General features: G+C 53.0%; 4 protein-coding genes across 4 annotated transcripts; 3 read left to right on the top strand and 1 right to left on the bottom strand.

Annotated features, from left to right (window-relative positions):
• Nucleotides 1–1,638: 1,638 nt before the first annotated feature.
• On the top strand, nt 1,639–4,186 carry anxc4 (annexin ANXC4; the record flags this gene model as incomplete). Its single annotated transcript, XM_022530467.1, has 2 exons — nt 1,639–3,786; nt 3,875–4,186. 2 exons carry the CDS (start codon nt 1,639–1,641, stop codon nt 4,184–4,186), a joined length of 2,460 nt encoding a protein of 819 aa, XP_022391573.1.
• A 2,081-nt stretch (nt 4,187–6,267) lies between these two features.
• gta1 (glutaminase GtaA) lies at nt 6,268–8,727 on the top strand (the record flags this gene model as incomplete). Its single annotated transcript, XM_022530466.1, has 8 exons — nt 6,268–6,461; nt 6,539–6,834; nt 6,893–7,335; nt 7,391–7,974; nt 8,026–8,228; nt 8,276–8,419; nt 8,473–8,608; nt 8,655–8,727. 8 exons carry the CDS (start codon nt 6,268–6,270, stop codon nt 8,725–8,727), a joined length of 2,073 nt encoding a protein of 690 aa, XP_022391572.1.
• Nucleotides 8,728–9,024: 297 nt separating this feature from the next.
• On the bottom strand, nt 9,025–10,886 carry cps1 (Gly-Xaa carboxypeptidase; the record flags this gene model as incomplete). Its single annotated transcript, XM_022530465.1, has 3 exons — nt 9,025–9,083; nt 9,150–10,480; nt 10,549–10,886. The coding sequence occupies 3 exons, from the start codon at nt 10,884–10,886 to the stop codon at nt 9,025–9,027; spliced, it is 1,728 nt and encodes a 575-aa protein (XP_022391571.1).
• Nucleotides 10,887–12,984: 2,098 nt separating this feature from the next.
• Nucleotides 12,985–13,867, top strand: ABOM_003334 (WSC domain-containing protein; the record flags this gene model as incomplete). The annotated part of the gene is made up of 2 exons (XM_022530464.1): nt 12,985–13,270; nt 13,404–13,867. The coding sequence occupies 2 exons, from the start codon at nt 12,985–12,987 to the stop codon at nt 13,865–13,867; spliced, it is 750 nt and encodes a 249-aa protein (XP_022391570.1).
• Nucleotides 13,868–14,074: the final 207 nt, after the last annotated feature.

Raw genomic sequence — 14,074 nt, 5'->3', positions numbered from 1 at the left:
AAGGTCAAGACAACTCCCCTTCCAGCACAACAATATATAATCCAGTGTAATAGACTGATGCACCGTTTCCTGTGAATCAGACAGGAAATCCACAATCCGACAGGTCGTGCCTTTTGTTGGCTAGACCGGTGTTCACCAGGCCCAGGTCATCGGGACTATCTCCCCAGACAGGAATACCGTTCTTCAGGTGTGGTGCCCGTTGAAAACGGTGTCATCTATGAATGCGACGTTGAATTGTGGCCAACAAATCTCGTAGTCCCGGCCGGCGGGTGGGGTTGATGTTCGAGGTCGCATCAACCGATGCGGAGGGTGCTGGGTTGTTCCAGCTTAACTCACCAGTCGATCGGTACGTCAGCTGATTTCGGTTCTGGGGAAGGGCACGAAAACTACATCACGTTGCCTATCCTCCCCGGGGATTCATCGGTCTGCCCTTAAACCAGTGATGGGGCTATCCCATCCCCAGTTTAGACCGGTTTATGTAGAGGCAGGTGCATTCTATGGGCGAATATCTAAAGGAATGTATTATAGTCGACAAAAGTTTTGTTTTGAACCCATGTTCTTCGTATCGCTAACTTTACTAGAACAATATATATATATATTATCACCAGTTCGAGATATATTTCTATATCGTTGCGAAGCGGCCATCAATCGGTTGAGATAACCAACATGGTGCGCCAAGGTGAGTTGTAAAAGATCACCTCATCTAGCTTTGCAGTTATGTATGTGAGTACTCCGTACTGCGCAGTAGTACTACTAGTAGTATATAACCTTGATGTCGTGTATTTACTCCGAGTCCGTACTAGTACATTGTATGCAGAATGGATCCGCCCGTCAGCGGGAGCCCCGAGGGCCAATCACCGGCGGGAATTGAGCGGCAACTCCAGCAGTCAGACTCACCGCACAGCTGACTGGAAGTGGGGGAGGTTTACTACTACTAGTAGTAGTCCGATTCCTCGTCACTGGGGGGTTCCTCCCACTGAGACGCTGTCATTCGTGAGATGCGACCGCCCGTCAGCTTCATCGGATGCAGTAGCGCTGGTGCGGCTCCAAGAGGCGGTCAGCCTTGATTCGTTCCGGTCCAGGACGAGGATTCGACAGCTCGTCTATCCACAATCCAATGGCCATGAGCTGCATCTTTGCTTTTTCTTTTCCTTTTCTTTTCTTTCCGTTTCCTTTCCCCTCGTTCCTGTCGCGTGCGAGGAGGCCACGCCATGAGACCCTTCGATTGCCATTTCACCTGAACTGCGATACGAACATACGAACAACCCCCCCCGATGATCCCTACTGAACTAGTCACGGTAGCTCAGATTATGTCCATCAGCCTCGGCCACAACAAACTAAATTCGAAGGTGGTAGTAGTAGTGGAGTGTGCCTGGTGACTGGCGCTTCGATCGCGCTCTCCTCCTTTCCGTGCTGTGTTCCCCTTCCATTGCCCACACATTATTCCTCGGGGAACAATCCATCTCTCCCGTTATCCTCGCTAGTTTGAATTTTTCCGGTGGTTCTGATATCGTGCCTGACCCTACTGGTCGCAAAAAGCACTACTTTGAAGCTTGACATCGCGCGGGGTGTTGGATTATTCCTGAACTTTTAGGTTGGTCCCTTGCCGCGATCGCTGGTCCCTGTCGCTTGTCATCCATGTCTCTCCAGCCCGACGACCCACGGTCGCGTGGCCGTTCCAGATCGCGACAGCGCTCGAGTTCGCGCGCTTCCGCCCTGGGGAATACGTATCTGTCTTCCGAACCGACAGACGAATACCTGCGAGCGAGATCAAGGAGCCGTGGTTATCGGACCAGCGCCAGCCATCTACCCTCTGGCGCCGATCCGGGCCACTATACGTATCTCCGCGACCACAACGACCCCTCACGGTCCCCCAACCTTCGTCCGGTTCGTTACGATGCTCCCCCGGATGATGTCTACTCGGATTCAGACGACGACGCACTGGCCTATGGGGACATTCCTGGCGGACTTGAGCGCGGCTACTATGGGTACATGGCTACGCCTCGAACCTCGTCCTCTCAGGTCAACGGTGCCATGATGTCTGGCGCGCTGAATGGTGACAGGCGCGCCGGAAAGGAGCCCACCTCAGGACGTTCCAGCGAGGAAGCGCTAGGCGGTCATCCCAGCTACGCGAAACCGGGCGCGTTCAATTATGCAACCCCCGGTCAATACCTTCATGCGCAACCAGACTGGGCGCCGATCCCAGAGTGTGAGCGTCCCGGGTTCGTACCGCCGTCGTCGCAAGCCGACGAACAATACATGCCGGGTGCATTTCCGCAGCCGGCGACAACCGCTGCGCCGTCGTTTCCGATGCCTCAGTACGCGAACCTGGAAGCACAGTCGAATCCGTATCCATCCTGGGGGGGTCGCCCCGTCTCAATGTCGGGCCCTCATGCGTACGTTCCTACAGTCAGTTCTCCGACCCATAAGCGCGCTGTATCAAGCGACGCCACGGCGCAGACCCCGTACGCCAACCCGCCTACTTTCCAGTACGCGCAGGTCGATCCGAAAGTTCAATATACCTCGAAGGGCGCGTCCAAGCAACCTGTGTCGTATACCGCGGCACCCCAGTACACCAAACCAGGTGAGGCAAATAGGGGTCAACCGTCGCAGTACGCGAACGTCAAATACTCCGCCAACCCGCAGTTCTCCAAGACCCCCACCAGTCGTCCGGAAAGCGGACAGCAGTATGTCGAAATCGTGCCCGGCGACCGGGCGGGCACTCGTCAGAAGAGTCACTCCGTCTCCTTGGGCAACAATCTGTCGGTCGCAGGTCCCGACCCCAGCCTTCGACCGGCGAGTCCGATGCTGGAGCCGTACAAGGGGACGTACCAGAGCATCTCCCCGATGCCGTCTCCGATCGTCATCCCCTCCAAGCGGGATGAAGACGTGTCGGACCTCGAGCCCCTAGATGGCGGCTCCGACTCGAGCGGGCTACGAAAGCATCGGAGGAAGAAGTCAAAGGACGAGAGGGAACTGAAGGAGCCAAAAAGTGATCGCTCCAAGCGCGAGAGGAGTCGTGTCCGACCAGAGCGACCTAGTTCGCAAGAACAAGCCGTCATGCTGATAGAACCCAGCACACCGCGCAAGAAAGTGTCTTTCTACGACCCCGAACCCGATGCCATGGCCATGCAGGATGCCTTGTCGCATACCCGCAGCATCGATAGCAAGGCCCTCATCCGTGTGCTGCCCCATTTGGCCAGCGAGGAGATCTTGGACCTCCGGGCGGAGTACAAGAAGCATGTGAAGCTGCACGGCAAAAGCGTCAACCTGGCCAAGCACATTCGCCTGAAGCTGGGCAACAGCACCTTTGGCAAGGTGTGCTATGCGACTGCATTGGGCCGGTGGGAATCCGAAGCGTTCTGGGCCAACTGTTACTACCAGTCGAGTACGTCCCGACGCGAGCTGCTGATTGAGTCGCTGTTTGGGCGGAGCAACAGTGAGATCCGTGCCATCAAAGAATGCTTCCGCGACTCACGGTACCTTGATAACCTGGAGAAATGCATGAAGGCCGAACTGAAGGCTGACAAATTCCGAACCGCTGTGTTAATGGCGCTCGAGGGCACCCGGCAGAGTGAACGGGAGCCCCTCGATGGCGAGTTAATCGAACGGGACGTCCAAGAGCTGCACAAGGCGTTGGTGTCGCGACATGGAGGCGAAACCGCCATGATTTATATCATTGTTCGCCGGAGCGACTCCCACTTGCGAGAGGTGCTCCGCCTGTATGAGCGGATCTACGGCCGGAATTTCGCCCGTGCTATGATTGCCAAGTCGCAGAATCTGGTGGTATGTAACCTGCGTGACCTCCTAGTGGGGGTTTTTTTTTTTCATCTTTCTCCTTGTTTGAGGATCCTGGTTAACTCGATGGAAACAGGGCGAAACCCTTGCGCATATACTCAACGGAGTTATCAACCGACCCATGCGCGACGCTCTCCTTCTCCACCAGGCTCTGCGGGAATCGCGGACGGGCAAGGAGCGATCGGAATTGTTGATTTCCCGTCTGGTCCGATTGCACTGGGAACCGCGCCATCTGGAACAGGTGAAAAGCGAATTCCGTCGGAGATACGGAGAGCGACTGGAAGAGGCCATTGCCGAGGAAGTTTTGACCAGCAGCAGCAGCGATGACTGGGGCGAGTTCTGTATTGGCTTGGCGCGCAGTTCCAAGGTGCTGTCGAAAAAGGGCTAAAGAGGAGTCTAATCATGACTGACGAGTTTACGGATTTTGTGCTGATGATTCGATGACAATTATTTTTGGTTATAGTTACGCATGCACTGGATCGAACCAAAGGTTCGGCAGCCAGGAAGGTGAAAATAATAATAAAAAAAAACAAGAGGAAAAAAAGGAAACAACAGAAAAGGGTAAAAGGGGAAAAGGGGAAGAATTGGAATCCGGGGCGAATGTGACATGAATTGTGTTATCAGGAGAATTTAATGGCCTTATAATAGTCGTCTGGATGTTACATGTTAATGGAGGTTTTTTGTCGCCTTGTTGCCCGGCCCCATTGAAATCTGCAGTTCGTCATTTTCATCCACGGGATGTTTCTATATGGTCACGTTTGAAATTGACGATCAGGCAGCCATGATAAAAATATACATATCTACTACTCTGGATGGACCTTGAAATTTCATAGATCGGCCAAATGGCGATTGAACCTCTTACAGCAACCACCGATAATCACAAAGAGATGCCCAAAGCGCAGTGACCTCACTTGAATTGTTCTTGGATAACAGGCTGCCTGCCAGGCATCAAGCGGTCAGGGACTTCGACGACTATCGCAGCCAAAGACAGAAGATCATAGATTCATGTCGATACCCGAGACCAATCGTGTATAATAATTCACACCTAAAGATATGTATGAGAAGCGACTCTGACGTGGAGCCACTGGCGGGAAGTCCAACGGGGACTCACCGTTGGTTCCTGCGGTAGATATGATGGATCAGGTGGGGTGGAACCAGTGATGCTTGTGTTCTTCCCCCCTCCGCTTACATTTAGTGTATGAGTTTGATTGGGAATACTCCTAGTAAATCTGCAGGGAAAAGGAGGTCACGGTCACACTGCAGGCTCGATAGACTCCTTGCCACCTGATAGCATCACAATTGTCGGTCACACGGGACGGACGACCACTACTTTGTAGGCACCGTATAGTATACCTAAGTCTATTTCAAACGGCAATAGATGGTGTAGATGTGTGTTGTAGCCATGTCGGAAGCCCTTGATATTCGCTGATCCGACGGCAAGAGTGACCCCACTGCCAAGCATTGACTCCATGCCAGCTCGATGTATCACTTTCCTGTTTAGGGCACGGGAGCATCACTGACGGGCCTCTGCCTCAGGCCATGATGGGTTGTGTTTCTTTTGTCCTTTCCACTTCTCCAAACTGAGCTCCAGATCTCTCGACCCCATCCCGGTCGATGCAGGATCCAGTTCGGCTACCGGAATAGATCTATTCTTAGTCCCTCGTTGGAATCGGGGTCATCCTTATGTCTCTCTCTCACCGCATTATTATCGCGCAATGATCTTGATCGGAGTATAAGATGGCTGTGGCGCTCTCTCTCCCTGGCGCACCGAGGTAGCGAATGTCATATGCTTCCCCCTCAGATCACTGCCGAAGAAACTAACTCGGACTACCCCATAGTCATCAGCCACTAGCGCTTCTTGGGCCTCTCCTTGTTTGCTCAGGTGGCTCTGGCAGCCAGGACTATCATGGTTTAGTGTCGGCTTGTCTTCGTTAGATCGCCTGCAGCCTCGAAGTGTATTGGCCGAGGACTGGTCGAGTCCGAAGCGGCTAAGTATAAGGTACATATTCCCACTCCGTCGACCCTTGCTTGTTAATCTCCGATCTTGTCTCCCGTCCAATGGTCGGGCTCTTCCTGGAATTCCGTGTCTCTTTCACCTGTCGGGCAGACGGGTCGAGGCCGCATGAGTTGCTCCCCGACAGAGACTGACAGGTCAGGCGATATTGCGGGAGTCTCCATCATGCGCGCCCCCATTCCGCACTTCTTTTCTAGACCCTCACGCAGTATGCTAAATTTGCATAGTTGATCGAGTTCTCTCTCCTGAATTGTCGGCCCTGCCCCCTGGTATGCAGGCTCGACCCACTATATAAGTGTGTCTGGCATTCCTGTAGCATTCTTCAGGTTCACATTCTCGGTGACACGTTTACCGGCGGATCTCGATTCTGCTCTTTCGTTCTTCAAAAACAAGCTGGAATTATTACGTACATAAAGGAGGATGTGCCCGGTGTGCCTCCCTCGATACGGATCATAATGCATTTCCTCTCGTTTTGTTTGTCGGCGGCCTCCCTACTGTCTTCCGTGGGAGCTGCGTCGACCTTTTCCCCTGCAAGGCCACCCGCCCTGCCCTTGGCTGTCAAGTCGCCGTACTTGAGCACATGGCTGTCTGCGGGCACGGACGGCGGTAATGGAGGATACCTGGCCGGCCAATGGCCTACGTTCTGGTTGTAAGTAGTCCCGAACGGTAGATATTGAAGACACCCATCTTTACGGTACTCTGACTAAACCACGTCCCTGGTGGCAGCGGCCAAGTAAATGGCTGGGCGGGTCAGATCCGGGTCGATAATTCGACCTACACATGGATGGGGGCTATCCCTAACACTCCCACGGTGAACCAGACTGCCTTCGAGTACACCTCAACTTCGAGTGTGTTCACGATGCGTGTGGGAGATCTGGTGGAGATGAAAGTGAAATTCCTCTCCCCCATCACACCAGATGATCTCCGGAGACAGTCGCTTGTGTTCTCCTATCTGGACGTAGATGTCGAATCGATCGACGGCAAAGCGCATGACATACAGGTGTACGCAGACATTTCAGCAGGTAAGCAAGAGAATAACCGACCTGGAACCGTGCAACGGTCCGTCTAACCAGGCCTTAGAGTGGGTGTCCGGGGACCGAAACGCCATTGCGCAGTGGGACTATGGTGTCACCGATGATGGCATCGCCTATCACAAGGTTTACCGCCAAACGCAGCTGCTTTTCTCTGAGAACACCGAGCAAGCAGAATGGGGCGAGTGGTACTGGGCAACAGACGACGGAGATGGTCTGACCTACCAGTCCGGACCGGATGTTGATGTGCGAGGGGCATTCGCAACGAACGGACAGTTGGCCAACTCTGATGATAAAAACTACCGTGCAATTTCGACCAATTGGCCCGTATTTGGCTTTTCGCGTGACCTTGGCTCGGTGAAGACGTCTGCAGGCACGTTATTTTCCATTGGGCTTGCGCAGGACAGTGCCATCCAGTACAGTGGTAAACCTGAAGGAACCACCGTGATGCCTTCACTCTGGAAGAGCTACTTCAGCACTGCGACTGCTGCGGTGAGTGACCTCTGCTATGCTGCGGACTTGGAGTATCATCTGACAATCTATGTAGTTGGACTTCTTCCATCATGATTATGCTGCGGCGGCTGCACTATCGAAGGATCTCGATGACCGAGTATCCAAGGATTCCATTGCTGCCGCTGGCCAGGACTACCTGACGATCACCTCACTTACGGTCCGTCAGGTCTTTGCTGCAGTGCAATTGTGTGGGACGCCCGAGGACCCCTATATCTTCATGAAGGAGATCTCCTCCAATGGCAACATGAACACGGTGGACGTCATCTTTCCCGCTCACCCGATCTTTTTGTACACAAATCCCGAGCTTCTCAAACTGCTTCTGAAGCCGATCTATGAGATTCAAGAAAACGGGAAGTATCCCCACACATACGCTATGCACGATATTGGAACCCACTACCCGAATGCCACCGGCCACCCCAACGGCAACGATGAGAAAATGCCACTCGAGGAGTGTGGAAATATGGTTATCATGGCCCTTGCCTACGCCCAGAAGGCTAAGGACAACGACTATCTCTCACAGCACTATCCCATCCTGAAAAAGTGGACGACATACCTCGTGGAGGATGCTATTTACCCCGCGGACCAGATCTCTACGGATGACTTTGCTGGCTCTTTAGCGTAAGTGATGTACATATACGAGATACGTGTTGATGCTGATAGTATGTACAGGAACCAGACCAACCTAGCATTGAAGGGAATTATTGGAATCCAGGCAATGGCCGTGATCAGCAATACGACTGGACACCCAGATGATGCATCTAACCACTCCAGCATTGCCACGGACTACATCACGAGGTGGCAGACATTAGGCGTGGCTCACAATGCCAATCCTCCGCACACAACGCTGTCGTACGGAGCTAACGAGACTCATGGTCAGTTCGCTGCTCAGGGGTACCTTTACCATACTGACCTTCTCCAGGGCTTCTGTACAATCTGTACGCTGATCGTGAACTGGGCTTGAGCTTGGTTCCTCAGTCAGTCTATGACATGCAAAACACCTTCTATCCGACTGTGAAGGAGAAGTACGGAGTACCGCTTGATACTCGGCATGTATACACGAAGGGTGAGCTCGATGTCCTTTTCATGTCCCAACCAATGCATATTGACGGGTTCCAGCGGATTGGGAGTTGTTCACAGCCGCGGTTGCGCCGGAGAGCGTCCGAGACATGTTCCATAAGGCGCTTGCAGCCTGGATCAACGAGACCCCGACCAACCGTGCCTTTACGGATCTTTATGATACCCAAACTGGAAAGTAAGTGTCGGTAGACCGGCTGCTTGGGCTTTGCTGACCAGTATAGTTATCCGGCGGGTATTACGTTCATTGCGCGACCCGTCATGGGTGGCGCCTTTGCATTGTTACTTCTCAACTAGGGTTCATTCCCTGTATATTTGATTCTATTCACTTCTGGCGCGAGTGGAGATGCTCGCAGACTTTGTTATAATTTATTTTTACTATGGCCATTGGGCCAGGCCGAGACCGTTGTTAATAGCGCATTGCATTGTAGCATTCTTATGTCTGCAAATACCACAGTGTTACTGAACATAACCGGTGTAGTTAGCAGATGCTTTTCAGGGGCACTGTGATTCTCAAAGCTACGTCTATCCTAGTATATATATAGGCTGGCTATATATACTCAGTTGTGCTTATACTAGTGGTTATGGCCTCTATCACAGATCATAAGTAGACTCAACCGAAGTATCCCACGCATCAAACGCGCGGATAAGGTCTGGCAAGGTCAGCAATCATACTCTCTACGAACTTGATATAGAAGAGAGACGAGGGAAAGACATACCATAGTATAAAGCCATCGCTTCCAAGTGCACATCAATAGCCAGCCTCTCATCGACGGTATGAATATTCAGCGCACCCCCTGCCCGCGATGGACTCCAGCGATAGATGTTCCTCGACAGATTCCAATAAAACCTGGTATCAGTATTGCCCGTCATGATATCGCCGCTGACGACGACGGTCTTCCCCTTCAGACTGGGCACCGACTCAAACACGGATCGGGTCACGCCAGCAAAGCGCGTCCAAACGGCATCAGTGCCGGTGCCCGTCGGACTGACAGGCGCCGGCGACAAAGCCCCGCTCAGCGTCGAAATGGTGAGATGGTTCAGCTTCCCTTCCTCGCCCTGCTTATCCTTCGGGAACGCCGCCAACGTCAAATTGAACCGCTCGGCAATCGGCCCGACCATGCGCACCGCCCGGTCCATGACCTCTTCCGGCGTCTGATGCAACGCGACCCGGTAATTCACCACCGCTTCAATATGCTCCGGCAATGCGTTGGTCTTCACCCCGCCGTGGAAGAGATCGGCGGCCTGCGACGTCTGCAGGATGTACCGGAATTGGTCGCCACGCGAGCGGGCCAGTTTCTCGGCCGTGGAGACGTGGTCGCTTGATTGGAGCGCGGAGGCAAGCCAGGGCTCGACGCTGGAGGGCGAGTGTCGCACCTGGCATTCGAGCTTCTTGCGCGAGGGGTGGGAGTCGTCGAGACGGGGTGTGAACAGCTCGTTGTTCTCCAGGGTGTAGATGATTTCGGAGAGGATACCGATGCCCGTGTGTGCTGGCGGGACGGAACTGTGGCCGCCTGGCACAGAGAGCGTGAAGACGAGATCGACACTGCCTTTCTCGGATACGCCAGGGAGGGCGTAGATCACTCCGTCGTCTTCCGTCTCCTCCCCTCCATCAGAAGCGGAAGAGAAAGAAGAAAGAGTCTCCAGCCCCATTCCCCCCTCATCCAACACGAACTCCACTCCATCCTTCCCATACACTCCCTCCAGGAACTCCGCAATTGCCCCGGCGCCCAGAAACCCATGCGACTCCTCGTCGAACCCAAACGCCAGCAGCACCGTCCGATTCGGCGTCCAGTCCTGGTTCAGCAGATCCTCCACCACCGAGAGTAAGCCGATCAGCACGTTCTTGCAGTCGCTGGCCCCGCGGCCCCACAGCCAGGTGCCGTCGAAGTAGCCGTCGAACGGGGGGTGCGTCCAGTCGCTGGCGTCGTTGATGGGGACCACGTCTTGGTGCGCGGTGAAGAGCACGGGCTTTAGCGTTGGGTCGCTGCCGGGGAGGGTGTAGAGGAGGCCCAGGCGGTTTATGTGCGATAGGGTGGCTTTTTTGTGACTATATCGGTTATTAGTTGGTTGTTTGGTTGGGTGGTGGGTGGAAGCTAGGGTAAGATCAGGACATACACCAGGGGAAAAAGTTCCTTCAAAAGATCCTGGAACTCGACGAACGGCGCGAATCCCTCGTCATACGGATCTTTCATGTAATCCGTCACGGTGGTGGGCACTTGCACGGCTTTGGAAAGACGATTCGCCTGACGGGCGCGGATGGAGTCATCTTCGACGAATCTGAGCGCTGGGAGGAGGCCATCCTCTGGGGCCGAGATCTTGGGTGCTAGTGGGCAGATATCCTGGTCCGACCAGGGATTGAGGACTTGCTGGGAGGGCCCGAATGGCAGTGGGATGCTGAGGGCTGTTACGGTCGGTGATAGCAGGGCTATCCAAGGAAGCGTTTTGGGGTGCATTTTTGGGGAGGGGGGGATTTATTCCATATATTATGTTCTAGACAATGAGCCCATATATAGTTGGGGTGTATGTACTGGAGTGACAAGAATGGGGTTCTGGAGATATATATCTTATCTGGACGTTGTCGCCATTTCCTTGTCTGATTGGCATTGCATGGCAGCGTTATCACGGCGGTCAATTGAGTGATCGATTGACTCCGCTTCTTTCTCCGCTTGGATGTGCAGGACCTCGGATAACAATCGCTTCTCAATGGTGCAATCGCCGATAGAGCGGATTCGCCCGCCTTTAGTCGGCTCTGGTTTTGCCTGACTGGGAAGGTCGATGCTGACTTAGACTCGTCTTGACAGAAGCTTGGTTTGGAGATGGCAATTGGAGACGGTCGTTTTCTTTCTTATCTTCTATCTTGGCCATTCCATCTAGACTTCGTGGGAGGCAGGCAGACTTTGGAGACCTGACCGCGTCGGAGGTGTTTGAGATCAGTGTCTTGGCTTGTTTTACCTGCGAACCCTTTTCTTCCCTTTTCTGGGAAGGAGGTCGCGTTCGCGTCAGCAGGATCTGGCTATATTTGGTGATTTATCCAGTGTTTCTTGCATGTATCAAAATTTTCAGTCGGTCTCATCATGCATGTCCATGGACCGGGGCCACAGGTTGATGAGAGGAGGGGTAGGGGGGTTCCTGCATCGCCCGTCATTCTAGAAGCATGAAGTCTCCGGGAACTATGTATGCTTGCTGTGGGTTATTAATATCTTCAGGCCAGGACGGAAGGGATCAAATGGGCTCGTGGGCTGCGCTGAGTATGACATCCCTTTATTCTTCGAGGGGGGCTTGATTTGGAATTGGTGGGTGCCAGACCCTATAAATGTTCGGGTGGAGTCACTGGACGTGTCTCCTCATGGTGTCTCTTTCGGGTGGCAGGAGGATGAGACAGGACATTTATGGATTTGGGACTCATGCAAGTATTTGCAATTCTCCATGAAGTCCGATCCAGATTGTCACCGGTCGTTGATGGTATGGAGGACGGACAAGGGTTATGGTGGTCAGGTGCCGACCCCGTCAATTCCATCCCGAGTCAATTTTTGCCATCTTCAATACAATTTCACTTCTCAAACTTGACACTCTCGCTACCACACATTCTTTCTTTCCCCCCCCCCCCCCCCCCTTCTCCTGGACGTTGTTACCCACCGTCCACTGGCAGATGGAGTCGTTCCTCACTCTGCGGGATTTTACTGGTGCCAATGGGTACCAAGAAACAAACACACCCCAGACGAGAGACCCGAATCCACACCAATGACGGCATCCTCCCCGGGCCAAAAAAACACAATAATCGATAGTGTCTCGCGTGGCCAGTCTCAGAAAGCAATAGTGCGTCGATCCGTGACATCACCGCGAGGGCCCAAGGGAGTGGAACTCTGGAAACTAACTGCGCCGTCCGTTGGCCCTACGCTAAATTGCCCGACCACAGCTAAGCGACATGGAACCGTCCCTGAAACGGGAGTAAGGGATTGGTTGAAACGCCCTGGCCAGCGGGGGTTTCAGTGTGTCGATCGACGAGCGAACGGGAGTCTTCAGTCTTCACATCCGTCGAAGGGGAGAAAAATACCTGAGTTTGGTGTGTCCTGTGTACGGTTTGCTTTTTGCGATCTGCCCGATCGGCATTCTGTTGCCGTTTCATTTTCTGAATTTTGTGTCGGGGGGGGTTTTTTTTGCCTTCGGGTTTTCTCAAGGGGTTGGTTGTACCTTTTTTTTCTTTTCTTTTATTTTTATTTTGTGTTTTCCTGGTGGATGAAGGGATCAGATATTTTTATATTTGCCATTTGCCCCGTTGACTTGCCTGACTCTGTTTCTGTTTGTTCGCCTTCTTTGAGAAACAGGCATATTTAAACTATCTTTAACCTTTCCGTTCTCTTTGTCTGTTTCATCTTCGATCATTCTTCATTTTTCTTTTCTTTTTTTTTCTGGTTATAAAATCAACTAAATCTGCCCGGTGCCGAACCACCATATATAGACAACAGACAGATATTCATTCACTCATTTCACCCACCACAAAAACACACAAACCAAAGACTCAATCAAGACCAAAACAAAACAAGATCCAAAATGACCAGAACAAAAGCATTGATCCTCGGGCTCCTGTCTCTATCAACGCCCGCCCTCGCCTTGAAGACCGCCTGCTACAATTCCCTGGGCAATCTGACGCCCTCGCACACGACGACAGAATACCAGTCCGTGGCTCTCTGCCAGCAATTCTGCCATGCAGAGAACAAGCCTGTGTATGCGGTCCAAGACCGGAAGTGTTTCTGTGGGGATACGCTTCCTCCTCTCGAGGCCAAGGTGGAGAATACGGAATGTATGACGAGGTGTCCTGGGTATCCCGTTGAGCATTGTATGTCTATCTACTCCCAATTCCAAGAAACACTATATATTATCCTTCATGGATAACCAACACACCCATAACCCAATCTATACATACATACATACATACATACATAAAAGAAAGATAACTGACAAGAACACAGGCGGCGGCGAAGCAACCTACACCATCGGCAGCACCACCAAATCCCGCACTCAGCGCGCCATCTACACGGCCCCCGAAACCGACGCCGAAACCAGAACCGAAACAGAAGCCAACGGCATCCTGACCGCGCCAGACGTCGACGACGGCGACACTGACCCCCTGGCTTCGCTCAGCGTGAACCCCACCATGGTCCGGACGGCCAGCAACGCCCCCACCGGCACAGACTCTCCCAAGAGTATCTTGACTGCGTCGGCGTACCCGAACCAGCCCTCTTCGGCGGTGCCTACTTCGGCTGCTACGGCTGCGCCCACGGCTTCTGCCTCGGCGTCGTCGTCGGTGAGTACTAGTGGGGTGGCTTCGCCGTCTGCCAGTGTGGCTACTGGTGCTGCGGCTGGGAGGGGGATTGGGAGGGAGATGTTGTTGGGTGGGGTTTTGGCTGGGCTCATGCTTGGGGGGTTGTTTTAGGGAGTTGGGTTGCAGGGTTGTTTGACTTTGTGAATAGGATTGTGGGGGGAGGGTTTGTTTATATCTTGATTGTGTATCTTGGGATCGCTGGTCGACTTGTGTTTTTACTCTTTACTGCGGGATTGTACACGATACCCGGTCCGCTCGCTTAATCATAATATATTGTTGAACGATATACCAGAAGAAATACTTGATTGAATGACCATG

Source organism: Aspergillus bombycis (assembly GCF_001792695.1).
Source record: "Aspergillus bombycis strain NRRL26010 chromosome Unknown contig00020, whole genome shotgun sequence".
NCBI classification, from domain to species: domain Eukaryota; kingdom Fungi; phylum Ascomycota; class Eurotiomycetes; order Eurotiales; family Aspergillaceae; genus Aspergillus; species Aspergillus bombycis.
The sequence above is the reverse complement of the archived record's forward strand: the minus strand, read 5'-3'. Positions and strand labels throughout refer to the sequence as shown.